At 38.6% G+C, this 23,014-nt stretch overlaps 1 protein-coding gene across 1 annotated transcript; it reads right to left on the reverse strand.

Moving 5' to 3' along the window:
- Positions 1-540: 540 nt before the first annotated feature.
- GUCA1C (guanylate cyclase activator 1C) lies at positions 541-22,355 on the reverse strand. Its single transcript, XM_070751726.1, has 4 exons — positions 22,164-22,355; positions 11,816-11,965; positions 4,255-4,342; positions 541-671 (listed from the first exon to the last, which is right to left on the reverse strand). The coding sequence occupies exons 1-4, from the start codon at positions 22,353-22,355 to the stop codon at positions 541-543; spliced, it is 561 nt and encodes a 186-aa protein (XP_070607827.1).
- Between the last annotated feature and the right edge of the window lie 659 nt (positions 22,356-23,014).

The raw sequence follows: 23,014 nt of genomic DNA on the forward strand, positions 1-23,014 counted from the left end.
ATGATCCCAAAGTAGCTGCTTTTTCCAAATAGATATTTATTATTAATTGAAATGTTAATTAGAAAAATTACTCATATTTTAAAATTGATTAGTGTAGCTATTATGTTACTGCAAAAACACATTTCACCCTAAACTGATCTAAATAAGCCAATCCTATATAATGCTTTATCACCATGTTCCAAATTTCAAGTTAAACAAATTATATTTAAGCAATTTATTTATTCTGTATCTTCTAGAGGGATGCTTTCCAATTCCCATTGTATTTATCTATCTATTTGGATATATTGTACCAAAGCCAGGTGTTATGTGCTGTGTTTATTACATTCTGCATTACAAAGATTTTTGTCATATATGTAAACAAAAGCTATTGAATATTGTGAGAAAGAAAAGGAAGGGACGATAGATGAAGAAAAGTTCTAAAGTAATCATCTGTCTAGACCATCTTATGCTTTGAATACTGGATGGGAAATGTAATAGTCAGTCTTGATATTTTATATTCTATTGCTTGAATTGTTCTTTTTATCACAAGTGACATATGTGTCAGACACTCTGTCTTTTCTCACTTTGTAGAATTTTCAGTACATTGGAGAGCTCAAAGCTCTTTGAAATAATTTCCCGGAATTGTTCATCCTTTTCCACTCCATTCATGAGTTCTTCTAAGGTCAGTTCCCCTATTATAAAAACAATATGCACTTCTTTAGAGACAAAGTTTTGTAGACTTTTTCTGTCTTGAATTAGAGAAAATAGTATCATAACCACTACAATATTTATTACAGGTAACCCTTGAATTAGAAGTGGATAGATCCGTAATGGATTCTGCCCATTGCGATCATATAATTAACTGAATTGTATTAAATGAATAAGCTCCATCCCTCCTTTCACAAGTGCATTTGTTAATCAAATGTGTGGGTTGTTAAGAACATATGAAGTACATGGGAGACCTAATCAGGAACAAGACCACTGTCTCCAGTCATTCCCCACTCATTGAGATATCTCATGCTGCTCTCTCCACCCCTTAGGATCCCTATAGCTGCTTGGGCGTTCTCTCCATCCATCACCAATCACTCACTTTACTTTGGGAAGATTTCCAGATCTTGAGAGTGAAGATCTCTGAAGTTTTTATTACAAAGCTATTTTCCTTAGATCTCGCATTCTTGCACACGCTTCTGTCCTCTTTGGAAAAGGTTTTTTGCACAGAGGACAGAAGAGTGTGTAAGAACATGAGATCTATCATGTCTCTGTAGGTTTTGTTTTGCCATAGCCTGAGCAATACCATGTGTGTCCACTGCATATTTTCAGCAACAGTTTCCTAAAAGCCAGAGCAGCACCACCATTGCCGGGGTTGCCAGAGTCCTTGCAGAGGCACAGGCCAGTGCAGCCGCTGAGCACCATGCCTGGGAGCCCCACACCACCTGCACCTGCACCTGGACATGACCCTACCCCACCATTTGTTAGAGTGTCAAACTCGCCCAGACGTTGCCAATTGTGACTCTGCAGAACTGGATAAAGAAATGGAGAGTTTGGTGCACCAGCTGCCCTCTGCCCCTTGCTTTCTGGGTCCTTTCTGGTAGAGATCTGGCAGGCATGGAATTTGTTTGTTTGTTTATTCAAATTTGTTTGCTACCCAACTCCTGAGGGACTCAGTTGCCTGTGGGCTGTAGAAGTTGCCACAAAGGATAGTACCCTCTTGAGAGTAGGAACAGTCTGATCTCCGAACTGCACCAATCAAGCAAAGTGTATAGGGCAGCAGTGGCGAACCTATGGCACGCGTGGCACAGGTGGCACAAGGAGCCATATCTGACGGAACACGAGGTTTTGCCCTATGTCAGCTCCAACGCATATGCGCATGCTGGCCAGGTGATTTTTGGGCTGCCTTTTGGGCCGTTTTTACTCTTCCCCAGGCTTCAGGAAAGCCTCCTGAAATCTGAGATTGGCAAAAAAATGGAACAATGGGCCAACCGGAGGTTCAGAAATGAACTTCTGGTTTTCCTGTTGGGCTGTCTTTCGCCGTCCCCAGGGTTTAGGAGGCTTTCCTGAACCCTGCAGAGAGTGAAAAAGAAACCCAACAGGCTTACCCAAATTCCGGAGGCTTCAGTGAGGCCCAAGTGCATGCACGGGGGAGCCAGCACAGGAGGGTTGTATGCATGCATGGGAGGAGGGCATTGCATTATGGTCTCGTGTGTGCGTGCACCCTTTTGGCACCCAAGCCAAAAAAGGTTTGCTATCACTGATATAGGGAGCCGGTGCACCAAGCTCTCCATTTCTTTATCCCTCTCCGTGGTGATGCAATCTGCAAGATCCAGGTGGGTTCAGAACTCCAGCAATTTACTTGAACTCTGGAGATCTTCTCAAGATAAGTGAATGATTGGTGAAAGTATGAAGGAACATATAGGCTAACAAAAACAGGCTCAGTGCCTGTAGAGACCTGGCAGGGCAGGGTGGGGATTGATATTGGTAGGGAGCATGTGCAGTGGCTCTGCGATCGGTGGTAAGAGCGAATGACCATTGTGGTGCTACAACATACTGTACTTAACTTTTGGACAGGCTTTTGGTGGGAATGTTGAGACTTTGCCTTTGGTAAGTGAACTGTCATAACCCGAGGACTATCTGTACTTGGTAAAACTAATATAGTTCCCCAACAATATCCTCCATTTTGTGTGGAACCAAATATTCCATTCATTTGAAATTGCATTTGGTGCATTTCTGAATCCTGCAGTTCCATTTGCAGACTAAATCTACAAAAAAACCCTAGTCTGTTAGATGAAGAAAGCAGACATCTTCAGTCTGTTGCCTGCCACTTCAGATCTGTTGAATGACATTCTAATAATTAAAGGCCATGAATATAGAGAGCCTAGACCAGGGTAGGCAAAGTTCTATGACTTGTGGACTTCAACTCCCAGAATTCCTGAGCCAATCATGCTAGCTCAGGAATTCTGGGAGTTGAAGTCCAGAAGTCATAGAAAAGCCAACTTTGCCTACCCTTGGCCTAGACCATTGATGGCAAGCCTTTTTTTTTTTGCTCGGGTGCCAAAAGGGTGCCTGTGTAATAATGCAATGCTCTCCTCCCTGTGCATGTGTGCACAACCCATCTGCGCTGCCCCCCACGCATGCACACATACCTCAGTGAAACCTCCGGACCAGTGTTCCCTCTAATTTTTTTTTGGGGGGGGGGGCGGAAAAGTATAGTGTCTGAGCGGCAGTCCCTTTGGGACTGGGCGGCACAGAAATAATAAATAAATAAATAAACAAACAAACAAACAAACAAACAAACAAACAAAAAACCCACCCTGTTTTGCCTCAGAGAATTTCAAAATAAAATACTGTACTGTGTGTCTATAACAGTGAGCTCATAATAGGGCAACTCTATCAATATCAAAATGCCACTTAAATAGTTGAGCTAGTTTCAAACTAGATTTTGATTTTGTTTCTCTCTTCCTTACTCCCATTCTTTTTCTTTCTCTTTTCCTTCCTCTCTTTTTGCTATCTGTTTCTCTCTCTTCCTCTCTCTCTCCTTCCCTCTCACTCTTTCCCTCTCGGCTTCTGGGCAGGTTTGGAAAACTCTGAGTTGATGATGATTTTTAAGTGACTGATTGCTCACTGCTCAGCTTAGAGGGAACTATGCTCCGGACCCTTTTCTGAAATTCCATAGGTGCCATAGGTTCGCCATCATAGGCCTAGACTGAGGAAGACTGGAGAAACATTGCTTAGATATGCATAGTTATATGACTATCCTTCAGGGTGGGAGATGAGGATAATGAAAACTGGGAAAAGAAACTCTTAAACTCTAAGGAAATATTCAGACAGTTCAAACTCCTTCCTTCCTCAAGCTGCTTTTACTGAAACAATAAAAATACAGAAGAAAGATATATTTGTCTTTGTGGGCCTATCTAAGTTGAATCTCAGTTATTAGTTTTATTTTAATGTGTCAAAAGAATGAGTCTCTGATCTTCCTTTAGCTCTGCATATTTTTTCCGTTCCAATCAGTTTTATATTGGAAAGAAAAAGCTCTCAGAGACTCAATAACATATATGAAACTTTTTCTTAAATATTTGTTTTTGGGACTGATTTTTGCTGCTTAGGGGGTTAATGAATATGATGCTGAACTGACTATAAACTGAGATTTATAATTACAATAGAGAACTGAAATAAAAACCAGATTTTCCTAATATACAACCAAAGCAAGAATATCTTAGGTAACAATGCAACTGAAGAATGCTTGGTAAAATAAATATTTCAACATTTCTTTATTCTTACCATCATTATTTACATCTATCTTCTGAAAAATCAGGTTTGTCAATTCTTCAGGAGTCATCTCTTGGTTGTTATTGATGGTTTGAACAGCCTAAATAAATAAAAATGTACGAATAATCACAGATATAATTGCAGGTGTTAGAGGTAGCTTTTGTATACCAAGCATTTGAGGCAAACTTGAAAAGCATTCCAATTAAATCAACACTGAAAACTACTCACAATATTTAAGAGTTTAAAACTTTACATACTTATTAGCATTTCAAGTTTATGTTAAAATGCATATCACAATGTTTTGATATTAAAAAAACCCCCTAGTAATACTATTCCCACTGCTTTTAATTTTTTATTGCAGCTGGAAGATGGTGACAATGCCTTAGTATTTATCCATGTAGAAACACCATAGGATTACTAAAATACTATATGTGGAGGAGTCTGTGGAGATGACCTAGAATCTACCTCTGGCAGATCAAAAGTATTCTGGCAGGTAACTTCTCTTCTACAAATCACTACACCGATTACTGTATTAGTAAGCTTAATGGACCAGTTCAGAATACTGTCCAATACCTATGAAGTCTTCCATAGTTATAGCAGCAATATTAATTAGATATTGCATGCCAGCATTGAATCTGTCCCTTGAGAGTACCTCTAAGAGCTAACCCAACTTCAAAGGCAGACAGAACTCTTTGAAACTCTTATCATGTTTACATTTGCTCAGCTCCATCTCTCTTTTTGCAATTCATATATTGGTCTACACTGTTTTATTTTTACATTGTTACAGTCTGCTATATAGAATCTTCCTGTTGGGGCACATTATAAAAACATTAATAAATACAATTTAAAAAAAAGAAAATAGAAGCATAAAGTGTCAAGGTTCCAGGTAACATCTAAACTAAATCAGTATCTGAGTCAAAATACTCCTCAAAGTTCCAATTTATTTCCTGACACCTACACAGGGAAACCTGGATTGGAGTTTCTCACTCAGTTGAAAGTTCATATCCCTTATGCCTCCCGCACAAACTTGTCATGTTGGCCACTCAGATTGTGCCAGCATGGCCAATCGTTTCTTCGCTTCCGCCCCAGTGGGCGAGCATAGGATGTCCTTGAACCCTTGAAAGAATGCTTTGTGGCTGCATCTGTTCCCTCCTGAAAGTCACCCGTCCCAAGTTCCCATAAACATCAGGTCTTCTATAGATAGTGTGGCAAGCCATTACTTTATCACCAACATCTGCACCAGCTTGATATAAAGTTGGAACTGGATTCCAAATCAAAGCATAAATAAACACACAGAAGCCTAAATTATGAGCACTCCACTGCAGAAATCTTCTACTCGGGCCAGCTCACAGCAATAATAATACAATGTAAACAAATCTAATATTTAAGTTAATTTAAAAAACCTCAGTTTAGAAACCAACCATACATACTAGCATACCATACATAAATTTTATAGGCCTAGGGGGAGGGAAAATGTCAATTCCCCCATGCCTGACGACAGAGGTGGGTTTTAAGGAGCTTACGAAAGGCTAGGAGGGTGGGGGCAACTCTGATATCTGGGGGGAGTTCGGGTCGGGGCCGCCACAGAGAAGGCTCTTCCCCTGGGTCCCACCAAACGACATTGTTTATTTGACGGGACCCGGAGAAGGCCAACTCTGTGGGACCTAACTGGTCGCTGGGATTCGTGCGGCAGAAGGCGGTCCCGGAGATGTTTATTTATTTTGTCCAATACACAATGAGGGTTTTAGTGGGTATATATCTATATACACATAGTAAAATACATGATGAAGGTTATAGAGGAGATACTCAAAGTAAAATATATCTAAGAAATAATAGAAAAGAAGGTATAGTAATAGATTAGATGATATAAATCAGACAAAATTCTGGCCATGTAAATGATACTCAGAAATAATTCAATCTGAACATAACCTAGGTGGTCTTAGTTCTTGTAGCAATAGCCTTTATGCTGGATATTCTTTTGGTCTCTAGTCTATATTTACATTCTTTAATAAACAAATAATTAAATGATAGATGGCTAAAAAAAACCAAATACGATGTAATGCCACTGTTTCTTTGTTTCAATTTATGGTAATAAATACATTGCATGAATAAAAAATGAACTTAGGGAAGAGCTTAGGATATAAAGTACTACATTAAGTAATTTTAAGTAGTTTTCTTGTACTGCTATTATAGAACAGTCACTCATACAAACATCAGGAGCTTCACCAAATCTTGGTTTTTCCTTCATAAATGTTCACTCATTGTTTATGATTTGGACAAGAAACTATCTATTTGCATATTTATGTACACATAATTTGTCCCAGAAACTCTCATATTGTGGAGGTTTTGTTCTAATTTAAGTCTTAAATTGGATATCTTAGAAGATAAATTAGATTAAGTGTTGCCCTAAGTGATGCAACAATTTTTTAGGAGAGATCTAAGCCTAGATTGGGCAGGTGTTAAATCTTATATATAGCAATAACACTTAGACTTATATACTGCTTCACAGTGCTTTATAGCCCTCTCAAAGTGGTTTGGAATCAGCTCTTTGATATACTGTATATCAGTAGGAAGGCTTTTTCTTCTATAAAAAGGCTTAGGAATTATGATCCCTATATGAAAATAATATAGAGGATTTTACTTTTATGGCTGAACAGTTATTCTGTTTACAAATATATGTTTAAGAATTCTCTGCCTTGCCCTTTCGTATCTTTTTAGAAACATAGAAGATTGACGGCAGAAAAAGACCTCATGGTCCATCTAGTCTGCCATTATACTATTTCCTGTATTTTATCTTAGGATGGATATATGTTTATTCTAGGCATGTTTAAATTCAGTTACTGTGGATTTACCAACCACATCTGCTGGAAGTTTGTTCCAAGCATCTACTACTCTTTAAGTAAAATAATATTTTCTCACTTTGCTTCTGGTCTTTCCCCCAGCTAACCTCAGATTGTGCCCCCTTGTTCTTGTATTCACTTTCCTATTAAAAACATTTCCCTCCTGAACTTTATTTAACCCTTTAACATATTTAAATGTTTTGATCATGTCCCACTTTTCCCTTCTGTCCTCCAGACTATACAGATTGAGTTCATTAAGTCATTCCTGATAAATTTTATGCTTAAGCCCTTCCACCATTTTTGTAGCTTGTCTTTGGACCCATTCAATTTTATCAATATCTATTTGTAGGTGAGGTTTCCAGAGCTGAACACAGTATTCCAAATGTAGTATCACCAGCGCTCTATACAGTGGGATCAAAATCTCCCTCTTTCTGCTTGTTATGCCTTTAGCTATGCAGCCAAGTATTCTACTTGCTTTTCCTACCGCCTGACCGCACTGTCAGAAATCACTACCCCTAAATCCTTCTCTTCTGAAGTTTTTGCTAACACAGAACTGCCAATACAATATTCAGATTGAGTATTCCTTTTCCCCAAGTGCATTATTTTACCTTTGGAAACATTAAACTTCACTTTTCATTGCTTTGACCACTTATCTAGTAAAGCTAAATCATTTACCATATTACAAACGTCTCCAGGAATATCAACCCTTTTGCACACTTTAGGGTAATAGGCAAATAGGCAAACCTTCCCTACCAAACCTTCCTGTGTCTTTCACGAATATATTAAAAAGAATAGGACCTAGAAGAGACCTTTGTGGCGCACTGCTTGTAACCAGTCTCTGCTCAGAATACTCGCCATTAACAACAGCCCTCTTATATCTACGCTTCAGCCAGCTGCAAATCCACTGAACTATCCAGGAATTAAGTCCAATCTTCATTAACTTATCTATCAGCTCTTCATGTAGAATTGTATCAGAGGCTTTGCTAAAGTCCAGATAGGCAATATCCAAGAAATCAATGAGTTTAGTCTGACATGATTTGCCTTCAGTAAAGCCATGCTGGTTTGGGTCCAATAGTTTATTGGTTTTTAGGTGTTGATTTATCCTCTTTTTCAGTAGAATCTCCATCATTTCAATTATAGCAATCACAGATCTGAGTTCTTTAAGAACTTTAGGGTGGATGCCATCTGGACCCATTGCCTTATTTATCAATTAATCGTTCAAGTTCTTCTAAGACATCGGCCTCTGATATCACTGGAGCTGAATCTCTACAGCTAGAAGCAATGCTATATCCATCCATAGTACAGTGGTACCTCTACGTAAGAACTTTTCTAGCTAAGAACGGGTGTTCAAGATTTTGTTCCCTCTTCTTAAGAACCATTTTAAAAAGTGCTGATAAAAAGTGCTATTGCTAACATGTTGTAAGCCACCCTGAGTCTAAGGAGAAGGGCGCCATTAAAAAAATTTGAATAAATAAATAAATACATTTTCTACTTAAGAACCCGAGCCTGGAAACAAATTTCCCAGGAAATTTGTGAGTGGCATGAAGGCCCGGCCAGTTGCCTGCCATTCCCCCTTTAACCCTGGCCATTTCTGGGCTGCCTTTAGGTGGCGCTTAAGGAGGCTTTGGCAGTCCAGAGTCAGCAAAGCATTTTCCTTTCTCTGAGCACTGGGAGAGGGAATAAATCACTGCCAGCGCCCAGAAAAAATAAACGCTCCTTTTGCTCTGGGCAGCCCAGAATGAACAGAGTGTTTTCCTTTCTCTGGGCGCTTGGAGAGGGAATAAACCACTTTGCTGTGGTGACACCCTCACACTGCGTTCCATACACCCGGTGGGAGGTTGCCTCCTGGAGTGTCTGGGCGCAGAAAGGCCAAAGAGGGCGCTTCACCCCGGCTGGATCAACTTGGCTTCAGCCAAACCAAGGAGTCCCCACAGTGAAGGAAAGGTGCCGGCTACAAAGTGAGCGAGTGAGAGGAGAGGGGAGCCCTTCAGCATAAGAAGGAAGAGGAAGCAAGTCGCAGCAGCAACAGCCGCACCCTTCCGGTTAAAGGAGTGGGAGGTTCCCCCCTCTCGTCCACCTGGGTTTCCCTCTCTGGTGCAGTGTATGGGAGGCATCCTCGTGCAGGGTGTATGGGAGGCACGTGCTCTTCCTCGCCACCTCAGAGTCTCTCTTTTTTTCTTAAGCCTTAAAGTTTTGGATTTTTTTTGTTTCACCTCACTTCACCTTCTTCTTTCGGCAGCGACTGTCCTCCTCCTCCTCTTCTTCTTGCCCCTCCCACCCAAATTCCGAGCTTTTATTTCTTTCCTAATGGGTTTGCATGCATTATTTGCTTTTACAATGATTCCTATGCGAAAAATTGCTTATACTGTACTTACTAACTTTTCTACTTAAGAACCTGGTCACGGAACGAATTAAGTTCTTAAGTATAATACCACTGTATTATATTGTAAGCTGTCTTCTGAGAAAACGGAACTGAAGTAGCTTTTTAAATAGTCAGCAACCTCCTTATTCCCATCATTGTATGTATTATCCCCAGTACTAAGCTTTGTGATGCTGCAGTTTTTCTTCTTCATATCACTAATATATCTGAAGAAAGTTTTATCCCCCTTCTTTACAGATTTGGCAATTTCTTCCTCTTTTGAGGCTTTAGCAGCATATGTTATCTGTTTCACCTTCTTCTGTCTCATTTTATACACCTCTCTGTCAGCAATATTTCCATACCTCCTACAAGCAGACTTTTTAAAATTGATTATAGCCCTTACATCATTACTTAAACATAGTGGTTTCATCTTCCTTTTACCTTTAGTTATTTGCCTTTCATATAGTCCAGTGGCTTTTAAGATGGCCTTTTTAAATACAGTCCACTGGGTGCTCACTCCTGCTGTTGTATCCCTCCCCCTTAATTCATTATTTAAATATTTCCCCATTTCATTGAAATTTGTTTTTCTGAAATCCAATACTTTGGTTGTAGTATGGTATTGCTCACAATCAATTTTTACATCAAACCAGAAGCATAGGTGGTGACTGCAACCTAAATTTTCTCTCACCTTAACCTCTGAAACCCAATTCCCATTTGTAAAAACTAAATCTAGAATATTTTCCCCTCTAGTCAGTGTCTTAACCAGCTGTGCCAGAGCTGCTCCTGTAAGGGCCTCTACTATATTCTTAGTTTTGCATGTAAGAGCACTAGGGATATTCCAGTGAATGTCAGGCATGTTGAAATCACCCATAACCACAACATCTCCCTGTTCTGTTGGGCTCTCTGGTAGACTCCTCCCAAAAATTCACAGGTACAAATTTCAGACACACACACATTTGAAAATTCAAAACAATGTTCTTTATAATGAAAATTCACTTAAACTAAGCCCTCTTTTGGTATACCAAAGAGCACTCGTCTCCAAACAAACTGGTAATTTGTACAAGTCCCTTATCAGTTCTGTGATACTTAGCTTGCAGCTGTGAGGCAATTCACAGTCCTTCTTTCACAAAGTGAAACACACTTTGCTCTGGTTTAGTTTCAAAGCGGGGAAAAATCAGCACACAAAAAGTCAAAGTCAGTAAAGCAGTCTTGAAACACAATGATCTGATAATCCTCCACAATGGCCAAACCCACAGGCTGCTATTTATAGCAGCCTCACTAATTACCACAGCCCCACCCAATCACAGGTGGCCTCATTTTCTTTGATAATAATCTCTCAGTTGTTGTTGCCTATGCATCGCTCTCCGCATGCGTGGCTGCATCATTAACTCTTGTACTGAATCCAAGGAGGAGTTAGATAATTGCTCTCCTTCTGAGCTGTCTGCTACACTCTCCTCCTCCCTGTCACTCATGTCTTCTTGGACATGAGGAGCCTTCGTCAGAGGAGCCTTCGTCAGCAGATTCCACCGGGGGCAAAACAGGCCTGCAGCATGTGGATGTCTCCCCCACATCCACAGTCCTTGGAGCAGGAGCTGGGCCAGAGCTAACCACAACACTCCCTTTACTGCCACTTGGATAATTTCATCCCCCATCTTGTTGTCATAATCCTCAGATTGTCCTCAGATTAAAATCCTCAGATTTTAAAGCACAAAGAATGATAGTAATGGAGATACTGGGCACCTGGTATAAGAATGCACATACAAAAGTTGCATTTCCCCCTAGTTTCTTTGAATATGGAAAACAGCTGTTTCTCAGTTCCTCCCATGAACAATGAAGATCTTGTCCCACCTACAGTCCAGTCATTTCCACCACTGTGCTGAAATGCTTAGTTGTGATCACTCACAATATCTTAGTTAAAGCATCTCCTTTGAGTGCTTTGAATCTAGATTACGTCTCCAAAATACCAGCAGTCAATGGCAGCTTTGGATAGTTTCAGTCCAGGGGGGAAATCCAGCAGGTTCTGACAGGTTCTGGAGAACCGGTAGTAAAAATTTTGAGTAGTTCAGAGAATTGGCAAATACCATCTCTGGCTGACCCCAAAGTGGGATGGGAATGGAGATTTTGCAGTAACATTTCCTTGCCATGCCCACCAAGTGATGCCCATAGAAAAACAAAACAAAAATTGGATTTCACCATTATTTCAGTCTCATCTAATGGAAGTCGGAAAGCTCAGTATAGCTACATATTGCCTTTGTCTCTGGGACAGCAAAGAAATCATAATTTGCCCATATATTATAAGTCAAAATACCAGTATATTCACAGTATTAAATTCCCATAGAATGCCTTATCCTTGCTAATTTGTGCATGTACTCACCATTAACATGCTTATTACTTCTTTTCTATCAATTGTTCCACTCCCGTCAATATCATACAGTTTAAAATACCATTTCAATTTTTGGTCAATTTTTCCTCGTATCACCAGATTTATAGCAGCCAAAAGCTCCAAAAAGTCAATAAGACCATCCTTTAAAACAAAACAAAACAAAAAGGGTGGTGAGTACATTAACAAGGTAAATGAAATTGTATTTATTTTGACAATATTAATAAGGATAACTGGCTGCAAAAGGGTGTTTTGATGGCTTTCTCTTCATGTAGGTTTTTTGCTACAGAAGAGTCTTTCCCATTCAGAAAAAAGGAAAAAGATAAGTAGAAGTCCAGAAACAGGAAACAACTCACTGTATAACCATAGATCGTGAGAATTTATTTATTTATTTATTTATTTATTTTGTCCAATACACAATGAGGGTTTTAGTGGGTATATATCTATATATACATAATAAAATACATGATGAAGGTTATAGAGGAGATACTCATAGTAAAATATATCTAAGAAATAGTAGAAAAGAAGATGAAGTAATAGAACATATCAATGAAAGAATAGAAGAAGAAATATAGGAATAGAAGAAAGGTATAGGAGATATAGGAGAGCAATAGGACAGGGGACGGAAGGCACTCTAGTGCACTTGTACTTGCCCTTACTGACCTCTTAGGAATCTGGATAGGTCAACCGTAGATAATCTAAGGGTAAAGTGTTGGGGGTTTGGGGATGACACTATGGAGTCCGGTAATGAGTTCCATGCTTCGACAACTCGGTTACTGAAGTCATATTTTTTACAGTCAAGTTTGGAGCGGTTAATATTAAGTTTAAATCTGTTGTGTGCTCTTGTGTTGTTGTGGTTGAAGCTGAAGTAGTCGCCGACAGGCAGGACGTTGCAGCATATGAATAGTACGGTGGTATGGAGACTTCCTCTCTTTATCACCACTTCAGACTGCCCACCAGATTTTAAAAAGAAGTGGTAAACTTCGGAAACGTCACTGCTGTTACAGCAAACCAGAACTGTTCATTATGGTAACGGCAGTTCCACATCAAGAACTGTTTCTAGCCAATGACAAGAACAGCCTCACTGTCTCATTCTACTGCAGCTCAATTTTCTGAAGGCAGTTTTACAAAAAGCACATTGTCAGTAATCTTAGGGGTGTTAGCAGAGCGTGAGATCCATGTGAAAAATAGCAATGTGTAAGTTCTTCATCTCTCTTCTTGAAAAAGCTAGTTATATCAGGATGTCATGGAATTTTCACAAAAAAAAGAGAATAGGGTTGAGTGGAAATGACCAATCTATTCAGTGACTGGGTGCCTGTTTTGCAAGAAAATGGAACTTGAACAATAGAAATTGTTGGGTTGAAGGAACTAATTTATGGACATATTTCGAACAAGTGAGATTTTCCTTATCCAAAGAAAATGTATTGGCAAAGCAAAGCTGCTGAGAATTCCATTGTTAAGAAGGTGGATAAGTGATCTCTGACTTTTTCCCCAAATCAGGGGTGTCTCAAACTTGATTTCATTGAGGGCTGCATGTACAAGCGGGGGTTCCAGTTACCAGCTGCTACCAGTGTGCTGTCTGGGACTGTTGTGGGGTGTGCACATCCAGCATACGTCCATGGGCCTGTCGTTGTGAGATTTGGCTTCTGCGCTTGCACAGCAAGCAAAATCTTACGCAAGGACGCTTGTGCGTGAGATTTTGCTGATTTCCGGAACTTTCTTTGCTTCCATGCATGCACAGAAGCAAAAAACTACCCAAAATTGGCAAAATCTCACATGTGAGTGTCCTTGCATGAGATTTTGCTTGCTGCGCATGCACAAAAGCCAAATGTTGCACATGTAGGCATTGGGGCCCCGGAATCCCAATCCCAGCTGTACCGGCTGCAACCCATACTAGTTGTGTTTGACTTCAAAGGGCCAGGAGGGGCATAGCTGGGGTGGGTATGTCCATGACATGGGACCCTCCCTTACTCATTATAAGCCTTCCCTTCTCCCTCCTTTTCTTCTTTCTTCTCACCTCCATTATCATTTTTTCTTCCTTCCGTATTTCCCTTGTTTTTCTTCCTTGCTCTCATCTTTTTCTTTCATCTTTCCCTTTCTCCTTTGCTGTCCCTTCTTGCATGATCAAATTAGTTTGTTTTGATATCCCTCTGCCAGTGAAAGTGGAGCTCAGGGAGGCACATGCGTGCCCCACACCTCATTTTTGTGGAAGATGCACCATGGAGCAGTCATTTGCTGCTTCCAGGCTGTCCCTGTGGGCCAGATCTAAGCATTATGTGGGCCAGATAATAGCAAAAACAATGATTGATGATATCAACCAGTGATGGCAAACCTTTTTTTCCTCGGGTGCAGAAAAAGCATGCACGCATGCTATTGTGCATGCGCGAGTGTCCACACCGATAATTCAATACCTGGGGAGGGCAAAAACAGCTTCCCCTGCCCCCCTGGAGACCCTCAGGAGGCTGGAAATGGCAGTCTTTGGAGAGGTGTGGCATACAAATCTAATTAATAATAATAATAATAATAATAATAATAATAATAATAATAATAAGTTATTATTATTATTATTGTTGTTGTTGTTGTTGTTATTATTATTATTATTATTATTATTATTATGGGACCAGTAGACTTGTGTTTTGCTCTCCCCAGGCTCCAAAACCTTCCCTGGAGCCAGGTGAGGCTAATAACACCCTCCCCCATCACCCCAGAGGCTCTCTGGAAGCCAAAAACACCCTCCCAGAGCCTCTGTGTAAGCCAAAAATCAGCTGGCTAGCCATACATGTACGTTGGAGTTGAGTTAGGGCAAGGGCTTGTGTGCCAGCAGTTATGTCTTCATGTGCCACCTGTGGCACCCGTGCCAGAGGTTCACCATCACTGATATAAGCCAAGAGAAGAGTATTTTAAGGGAATTAACAAAGGAACTGGAGAACCAGGAAGATTCTTATGGGAAAGAGATAGAGGCAAGAATAGATATTTTGGGAACTAGACAATGGAGAAGGGCAGAGAAGGGAGAATTGTTTAAAATGAGTAGCTAAGATGTGCAAGCAGACAGAAATAAAGATCCAAGAGAGAAATACGGGAGACAAGCTAAGAAACGAACAATGGAAGCTTTAAAGCAGATAAGTGAAATAGGAATATGTTTCAATACAGTAGTGGCATAATCAAAGTTAGAATAGGAATGGAAACTAGAGAGAGGAGGACTAATAGAATACACATTTTTATATGATAAGGAGAAGTAATGATAAGAGGGGAAATTAGAATTTGAATGATGGTATTACTAAGTATACTTAAATAATATGGCGACTGGATTAAAAATATATTGAACTTGATTAAATAAATAATGAAATATTATAATTCAATATGAATATGTGTATGCTTGCTAAATGTAATGAATATTTATATGTATTAAAATATATGATAGGCAGAATATGCTGATTGATGTAAAAATAACATATTTGAAATATTGAATAATAATGAAGGATTATAAGTTGAACAAGCAAATAATGGAAGGTTTTAATTTAACATAAATGTTAGTATTATTAGAATTATATAAGCTTGCTATATAATGCTTGCTATATAAGCTTGCTATATAATGCTAAATAATGAAAGATTAACAATGATTAATACTACTTTATTTATCAAAATGTATGACACTCAGGGGCCATGTATGTATGTGCACACACTGATATGTTTGTAAAAAATAAAAAACTTGAAGCAAATAATAATAATACTGTTGTAGGAGTTTATGCTATACTCTGCAGAAAGCATATAAGGAATTTAAGGGGTGTGCATAAGCACACCCCTGTGCTTACCCTCCTTGTCCTACTGTCCGATTGTCTTCTTTTATTGTTACTTTTTACTTATGTTGTGTTTATACAAACTACTATCCTATACATGTTTGACAAATAAATAGATAGATAGATAGATAGAGAGATAGATAGATAGATAGACAGACAGATACATAGATAGATAGATAGATAGATAGATAGATAGATAGATAGATACATACATACATACATACATACATACATACATACATACATACATACATAATACTGAGTCAGAGGACAGATTGCCACCAAGATAATGTAAAGATACATATAAGGCCTTTCTGTATGAGATTATGTTTTTCAAAGAGGAACGTGATAATAATAGTGGGAATTTCAAATGCTAAAATGTTTGCTGGAAATAATTCTACCAAAATTCTTTTTTCCTATTGTTGAAAACTTCATTTATCAGAATGTTGAAAAAGCAGCTCTAAGCACACCTTCTCAGAAATACATTACAATGAATTTTAAAGCACTTACTTCTGTGGAAGCAAGCATTTTATTTTGTACTCACCTACTCTAGTGGCCTAGAATTGGTCAAGTGACAGTCCAGGATTGATTGTACTGGGATCTTTTGTTTCAGGTCTTTTAAAGTCTAGTGTTTGAGACCAAATTGCCCTGGGCAGTGCTAATTTACAAACTGCTACCTAAGTATTTGTTTCTTTGATTTGTATCCTCTTTCATCTGGAGTATCCATCTCTCTTATTTTAGAACATCAGATATGTAGTGCCATGTGGTCATTTTCTTTTTTCAGATATAATTCCTGGGGTCTCTTTTCTTCAATGCTGTCTCAGGTTCTTTTGGAAAAATATTTTTTGTTTAAATCACAGTAGACAGGTTAGAAGCAATCTTATTGAATTTAGTGGGGAAATACACTTAGCAATAAAATGTACAGCAAAAATAGCTTTTTATCTAATACAGTAGTACCTCTAGATACGAGCTGCTCCACATGCGAGTATTCCAAGTTACGAGCCGCGACGCGAGTGAAATTTCTGTTCGACACCCGAGCTCAAATTCGGGATACGAGCCGAGCTTCCACTAGGTGGTGCAAGAATCTCCTTGCTTCCAGTTATCTCGGTATGAAAAACAAAGTCTAAAGGCATTCGTTCAAGATGCGAGTTGATCGACTTACGAGCTCGGGTCTGGAACGAATTAAACTCGTATGTCGAGGTACCACTGTACTTATTAATTGTATGACATCTTGGATATACGTAAAAAAGAAATGATTGATTCCATAGAAGCACCATTGTGTCACAGATGAAATTGTTCAACTCTGAATAATGATAAAGTCCAAAACAAATTTCTGAACAATTTTCAAAGAAGTATGTAAGTATGGCTGCACAAACAGCTGCATTAATACAAGCATGTGTACGAGACAGAAAAGAGAATACTCAAAAAGTGGGTAAGATTTATAATTTAATCAGAATAAAACTATCATGTTTTAATAGTATGTGAGCATGTACACTATTCTGACAGGCATGTGAAAGGATACAACTTGTGCCTCCTCTCATGGAATTTCAATATTTACAGTTAAACATTTTGCGTTGATTTCTTTTATGAAATTGTTTTTCTGAAATATGATTTCTACTATTTTCATGAATTTTTCTGAACTCTAATAAGAGATTATGAGAATAATAGTGCAGAACAGTTGAATTCATCAATAACATTGGCCTTCTACATAGAGCAGCTGGGAACTGAGATCCAGCAATTTCTGAAAAATTGTAAATATTCTGTTCGTAGATTAGAAGAACAAGTGCTGTCAAAGCTGGTCCGACATTACTACCCCAAAGAGGCTCATTTTGCAATTTGTAAATTGCGAACAATATTTGTATTAAATATGTGCAAACTAACTCAATTCTTGCTAAACTCAGGTGGTTGCCTTAAGCACAGATGTGTCAGAAAAGTGAGCAATTGGAATGTTGAATGCACAACTGTTAAAGCTACCTTTCTCCAAAAGGTTGGAATTAATCAGCTGCAAACTGCTTTGACACCCAAATGATGATTTGAATGTGCTGGTACATTATACAAGTGTCACAATTATATATTCGTCTCAATGTCTGACACAAAATATATGGTATTTGCATGATAACTGTTAAATCAGGGACACTACAAGGCTGTTGAAGTTCAGAGTTTTATTTAATGGGAACTGGAACAGCCAAACACACATCAACCTTGCTAAACCCAACAACGAAACGGCTCTCCCGCTGTTCCATTTATACCCTTGAAAAAGCACGACAAAAATCCCAGACAGCCGTTTACTTTTGGCGGCTTTTGTCTGCTAGCTGCACGGGAGCCAATCACCTTCAAGTTCTCATTTGACTTGGCAGACATAACAATAACATTACACACATTTGCTTCCCTCAGTCTCTCTGTTAGATTCTCAAAACTTCATTCAGAGGTGGTAAGTTTTTGCAGGACTCTCTGGGACCGTGAACCCCAAGTTTTTTGGTGCCTAAATTGATCATTACTGTATAACTTTAACTGTTTTGTGAATGTTTGACTTTATTTATGCAAAGCTTTCATGAATACTCAGCATGTCATACAAGTACCACTTCAAGGGAACATAAGTCTCAACAGATGGCACTAGTCTTCACATAATAACTGCTCTATTTAGTGACCATGCAGAAATACACTAAAAATGTAACCTTAGGAGCAGTCCTCATATTTTCAACTATCTTAGTGGCTCTCAGTCATGCAATCATCAGCTGCGAACATGACAGTTGGCTTTCAGCAAGTAGAGCAAATAGAGAAGTTGGCAGTGAAATTGCAAGTCATGGACAAGTAGTTTTGCTTAACAACTATATCATTTAGCGATATTACTGCCAGCCCCAATTATGGTTCTTTAGTAAGTAGTACCCATAGATGTGGACTATTAAATATTTACTTATTACTTTTCAATTAATATCAAAAATAGAAAACAAAAACATAAATGACAAATGTCAAAGAACACATAAATACTGCTTTAATTAAACGATTTCTAGGCCGCCCTTCTCTTGAGACTGTTATAGTCTATATATACTCATCTATGCAAATATTAATCTAGTACATACAGTGGTACCTCGAGATACGAGTTTAATTCGTTCCGGACCTGGGCTCTTAAGTCGAGCAGCTCTTATCTCGAACGACTTTTCCCCATAGGAATTAATGTAAATAATTTTAATTGGTTCCAGCCCTCAAAAAACTCACAAAGTTAGTCTAAATTATGCAGAAAGACATGTTTTTAATGAAGAAATGTACATGTACATATAAATGAATAATGAAGTTTCTTTCACTTAACTTGTAAACTTTCTTAAACTTTTAAATTTACATATGTTCAACTTCTCTGCCACCCAATCCTGTAGGACAGAGGTCCCCAACCCTTTTTGCACCAGGGACCGGCTTTAAGCGATCAAGAGAGGAATGGGTGAATGAATGAATGGACGGAGGGTGGGAAGGAAGGAAGGAAAGAGGGAAGGGACAGGAACAGAGGAAGGAAGCAAGGAAACTTATGAAAGGGGAGAGTAAGAGAGGAATGAGTGAAGGGAGGGAGGGAAGAAGGTGGGAAGGAGAAAGAAAAGAAGAAATAGAGGAAGGGAAGGTAAAAGAGAGAAAGAAAAAGAGCAAGAAAGAAAGAAAGAAAGAAAGAAAGAAAGAAAGAAAGAAAGAAAGGGGGAAGGGATAGGAACAGAGGAAGGAAGCAAGGAAACTTATGAAAGGGGAGAGTAAGAGAGGAATGAGTGAAGGGAGGGAGGGAGGGAAGAAGGTGGGAAGGAGAAAGAAAAGAAGAAATAGAGGAAGGGAAGGTAAAAGAGAGAAAGAAAAAGAGCAAGAAAGAAAGCTGCAAGCACCCCCCCGAGCCCCCCAGGCCAGCTGCAACCTTTTAAAACACGCGCGCCGCTTCGCAGCTGTCTCCTGAAGCCGAACGCGGAAGTTAGCGTTTGGCTTCAGGAGACAGCTCCTTGGCGCTTGTATCTCGAATTTGGGCTTGTAAGTAGAACAAAAATATCTCTCCCCTCCCAGCTCTTATCTCGAGTTGCTCTTAAGTAGAGCAGCTCTTATGTCGGGGTTCCACTGTATATACAATGTTTCTAAAACTTTTATACAGCTATTTTTTTCAACTTAACATTTGTTTATTAGATTTGTATGCCGCCCCTCTCTGAAGACTCGCATAAGATGAAATATTTGCATAAGATGAAAATGTAAGCTGCAGGAAGAGTCTGAGAAATTTTCATATTAAATTAAAGGTTAGTTTCCTGCTCAAATGCAGCAGTGTAATGTAATAAGTTAGTGCAGTGATGGCAAACATCTTTTTGTTTGTGTGCCAAAAGGGTATATGCGCACACTAGTGCAAGCACACATGCCCACACCCATTACCTCCCCCCCATGCACGCACAGCCCACCGTGCATGTGCACAAACCCCCTTCCCTCCACATGTGCATAGGCCTCACTGAAGCCTGGCACAGTGAAAAAACAGCCAATTGGGCAAACCGGACGTTTGGAAAACTGGACTTCTGGTTTGCCCATTGTGCTGTTTTTCACACTCTGGGAGGCTTCAGGGAAGCTTCCTGAAGCCCCAGAGTGTGAAAAAAAAGCACAACTATCAAACCGGAAGTTTGTAAAAATTGACTTTTGGTTTGCCCACTGGGCCTGAAGCCTCCAGACTACAAAACAAAAAGAGCACATTGGCAAACCAAAAGTCAATTTTTCTGAATTTCTGGTTTGCCCGTTGGGCCATTTTTCACACTCCTGGGCTTTAGGAAAGCTTCTACGGCTACACGAGCCATCACCCAGCTCAGTTCACTGTGCATGCATGCATGCACCTTACCTCACGTGATTTTTGGGATGCACAGGGGATAAATGCAGTAGATGCCTGCACATACACAGGGGGTGGATCATGCGCACATGCATGGGGGGGAGAGAGCAGGGAGATGTGGTGATCCCCTATAGCTCATTTTTGACCCCATTTGTGGCTACAGAGAGGTCTACTAGGCCCAAAATGGGGTTCGGGGAGGGGAGCTTCATGTATGTGCATGGGAGAGCATGTGCGTGCATGTGTGCATGCTTGAGGGGCAGGGTACATGCACAGCCCCCACACTGCATTGTGGGTGCCAGCATGCCCCGAGTCTTCGGAGAGGGGCGGCATACAAATATAATAATAATAATAATAATAATAATAATAATAATAATAATAATAATAATATGTTTGCGTGCTGTTGAGTGCACTTGCCCTTTCAACACACAATGACAAAAAGGTTAGCCATCAGTGGTATAAACTGTTTTTCCCCATTTTATAACTCTGCCTATCTGGAAACCTTTTCCAGGATTTCTGCCACTGTTTCAATGCTAAGAAAAAGTAATGAGAGCTATCTGGTTCATATGAGTCACATTATTTGGACTTAATAAAGAATTACTGATATAAATTATTCGGCTGAATTTCTGCTTTTCTTTAAGATTCTAATATTCTATTGTGACATTTCCAAAGGAAAAGAAATAATAAGTAAATCATGTATACTATACGTTTCAATGAAAGAAGTATAGTTGCTAGGGCCTATGAAAACATTGCTCGAAAATCTAGCTTATATTCTTAAAAGTTATTTGGCTGGTTGTATTTTCAAATAATGAAAGTTGACATTACTGTGTTGTAATTTGCTTGAGCTAAGATTACACTTGACTTTAGCCAAAAGGCTGACATTAAGTCAATAATCCCCCAAAGTACAAGCCAATCACTAATTCCTACAAATGTAATATGCCTAGTTTTTTTTCTTCTCAGGAAGACAATTTAATTTTTTTAATGAATATATTAAGTATGATGAAAGGAACTGTCAGAAATAAATTGTAAATAAATTTGGTTTTGTTTAAAAGTATGTATCCTTTGGAGAGAAAGCAAATATAAAACAAGCAAGTAAATATTATGCAAGTACATTTGGAATATTATACACAACTCTTATTTCAGAAAGAATATTGGAAAGTAGTAATTGGATAGAAATAGAAAAAGATAAATAAAATTGTAGTAATAAAATAAAACAACAACTGGGCATGCAATTTTAGAAAAATGACCAAAGGAGCTATAGAAGTATGATATGGTATGTATGGTGGCTCCAAAATTTCAAATGATGTGACAAATTAATAATATTGATGCATGTTAATTTTAATAGTTAAAAGCTCCATACCCTCTCAAAAATTGAAGACACAGAGCTGACAACTATATTAAAAATGGCAATCACTGTTGTATACTTCTTAATTCTGTGCATCTCACAGATATCAATGTATAAAAAACACAAAAATACGAGCTATCAAAATAACTATCAGAGCTATAACATATATTATAATTACTGATGAGTTAAAATCCTGTTGAAGAGGAATATACTCTCCTAGCTACATTTATATCTTGGAGAATCAATTTGGCAGGAATTGTAAAACAAATGTCAGACTTAAGATGTTAAAATGTTCTGTATACAATAAATGAAAAACAGCCCACAATGGCCTAAAACCACGCACTACAGAAAAACCATATCTTATTTGTATCAATAACTTACCTTATTTGTATCAAAAATATTGAATACTTTCTCAACATAACTATCTGCCTGGGTAGTTGTATTTTCAAGACCAAGGACTTTCTTGCATTCATATATGGTGAGTTGTCCAGATGGGCATTCTTTCATGAATTTTGCATACCATTGGTAATTTTCCATAGCAGTGATTTCCTCCATTGATTCATTGGCACCCATTTGGAGGAAATTAAAATGTTTCTTGCAAATATTTTATTTCACTGCAGTGGTGAATACTTTCCTTCACTGCAGTGTCTCAGGTTTAACTGGTAGAGAAGGAATTCCAACATATGTAACAACCATAAGCATCTTAAGATCACTATAGATTTAGTTCAAGTAAAAATAGAAGTGGGATTACCTTCAGCTCTAACAGTTAATAGACAGTTATTTTATAATATTAACACTTTGAAATGAAATAGAAAGGTGTTGCTCTTAAAAATAATTCATGCTGTAATAAGTATTATGATTTGATTACTAATCAATATTATATTTTGTATGTCCTGAAAAGGAAATCTGCTCAAATAGTTTTTAGAATTACTAATTAAAACGGGTTCTATATAGAAAGGAGGTTATGTATAGGGAAGAAATATTAACTATATTTGCTGAAAATAATCTTTAAATATTTGTTTTTTCTTCCAATGTTTAGTGTTACATAACAGAATTGGAAGGAATCCTGGAGGTCTTCTAGTCTAACCCCCTGCTATACCATTCCAGACAAATCTCTTTACCACTGCAGTCCAATCTTTTCTTAAAAACTTCCAGTGTTGGAGAATTCACAACTTATGGAGGCAAGTTGTTCCACTGATTAATTGTTCTGTCAGGAAATTTCTCCTTATTCT

The sequence above is a fragment of the Erythrolamprus reginae genome, chromosome 4 (assembly GCF_031021105.1).
Source record: "Erythrolamprus reginae isolate rEryReg1 chromosome 4, rEryReg1.hap1, whole genome shotgun sequence".
Classification (NCBI taxonomy): Eukaryota; Metazoa; Chordata; class Lepidosauria; order Squamata; family Dipsadidae; genus Erythrolamprus; species Erythrolamprus reginae.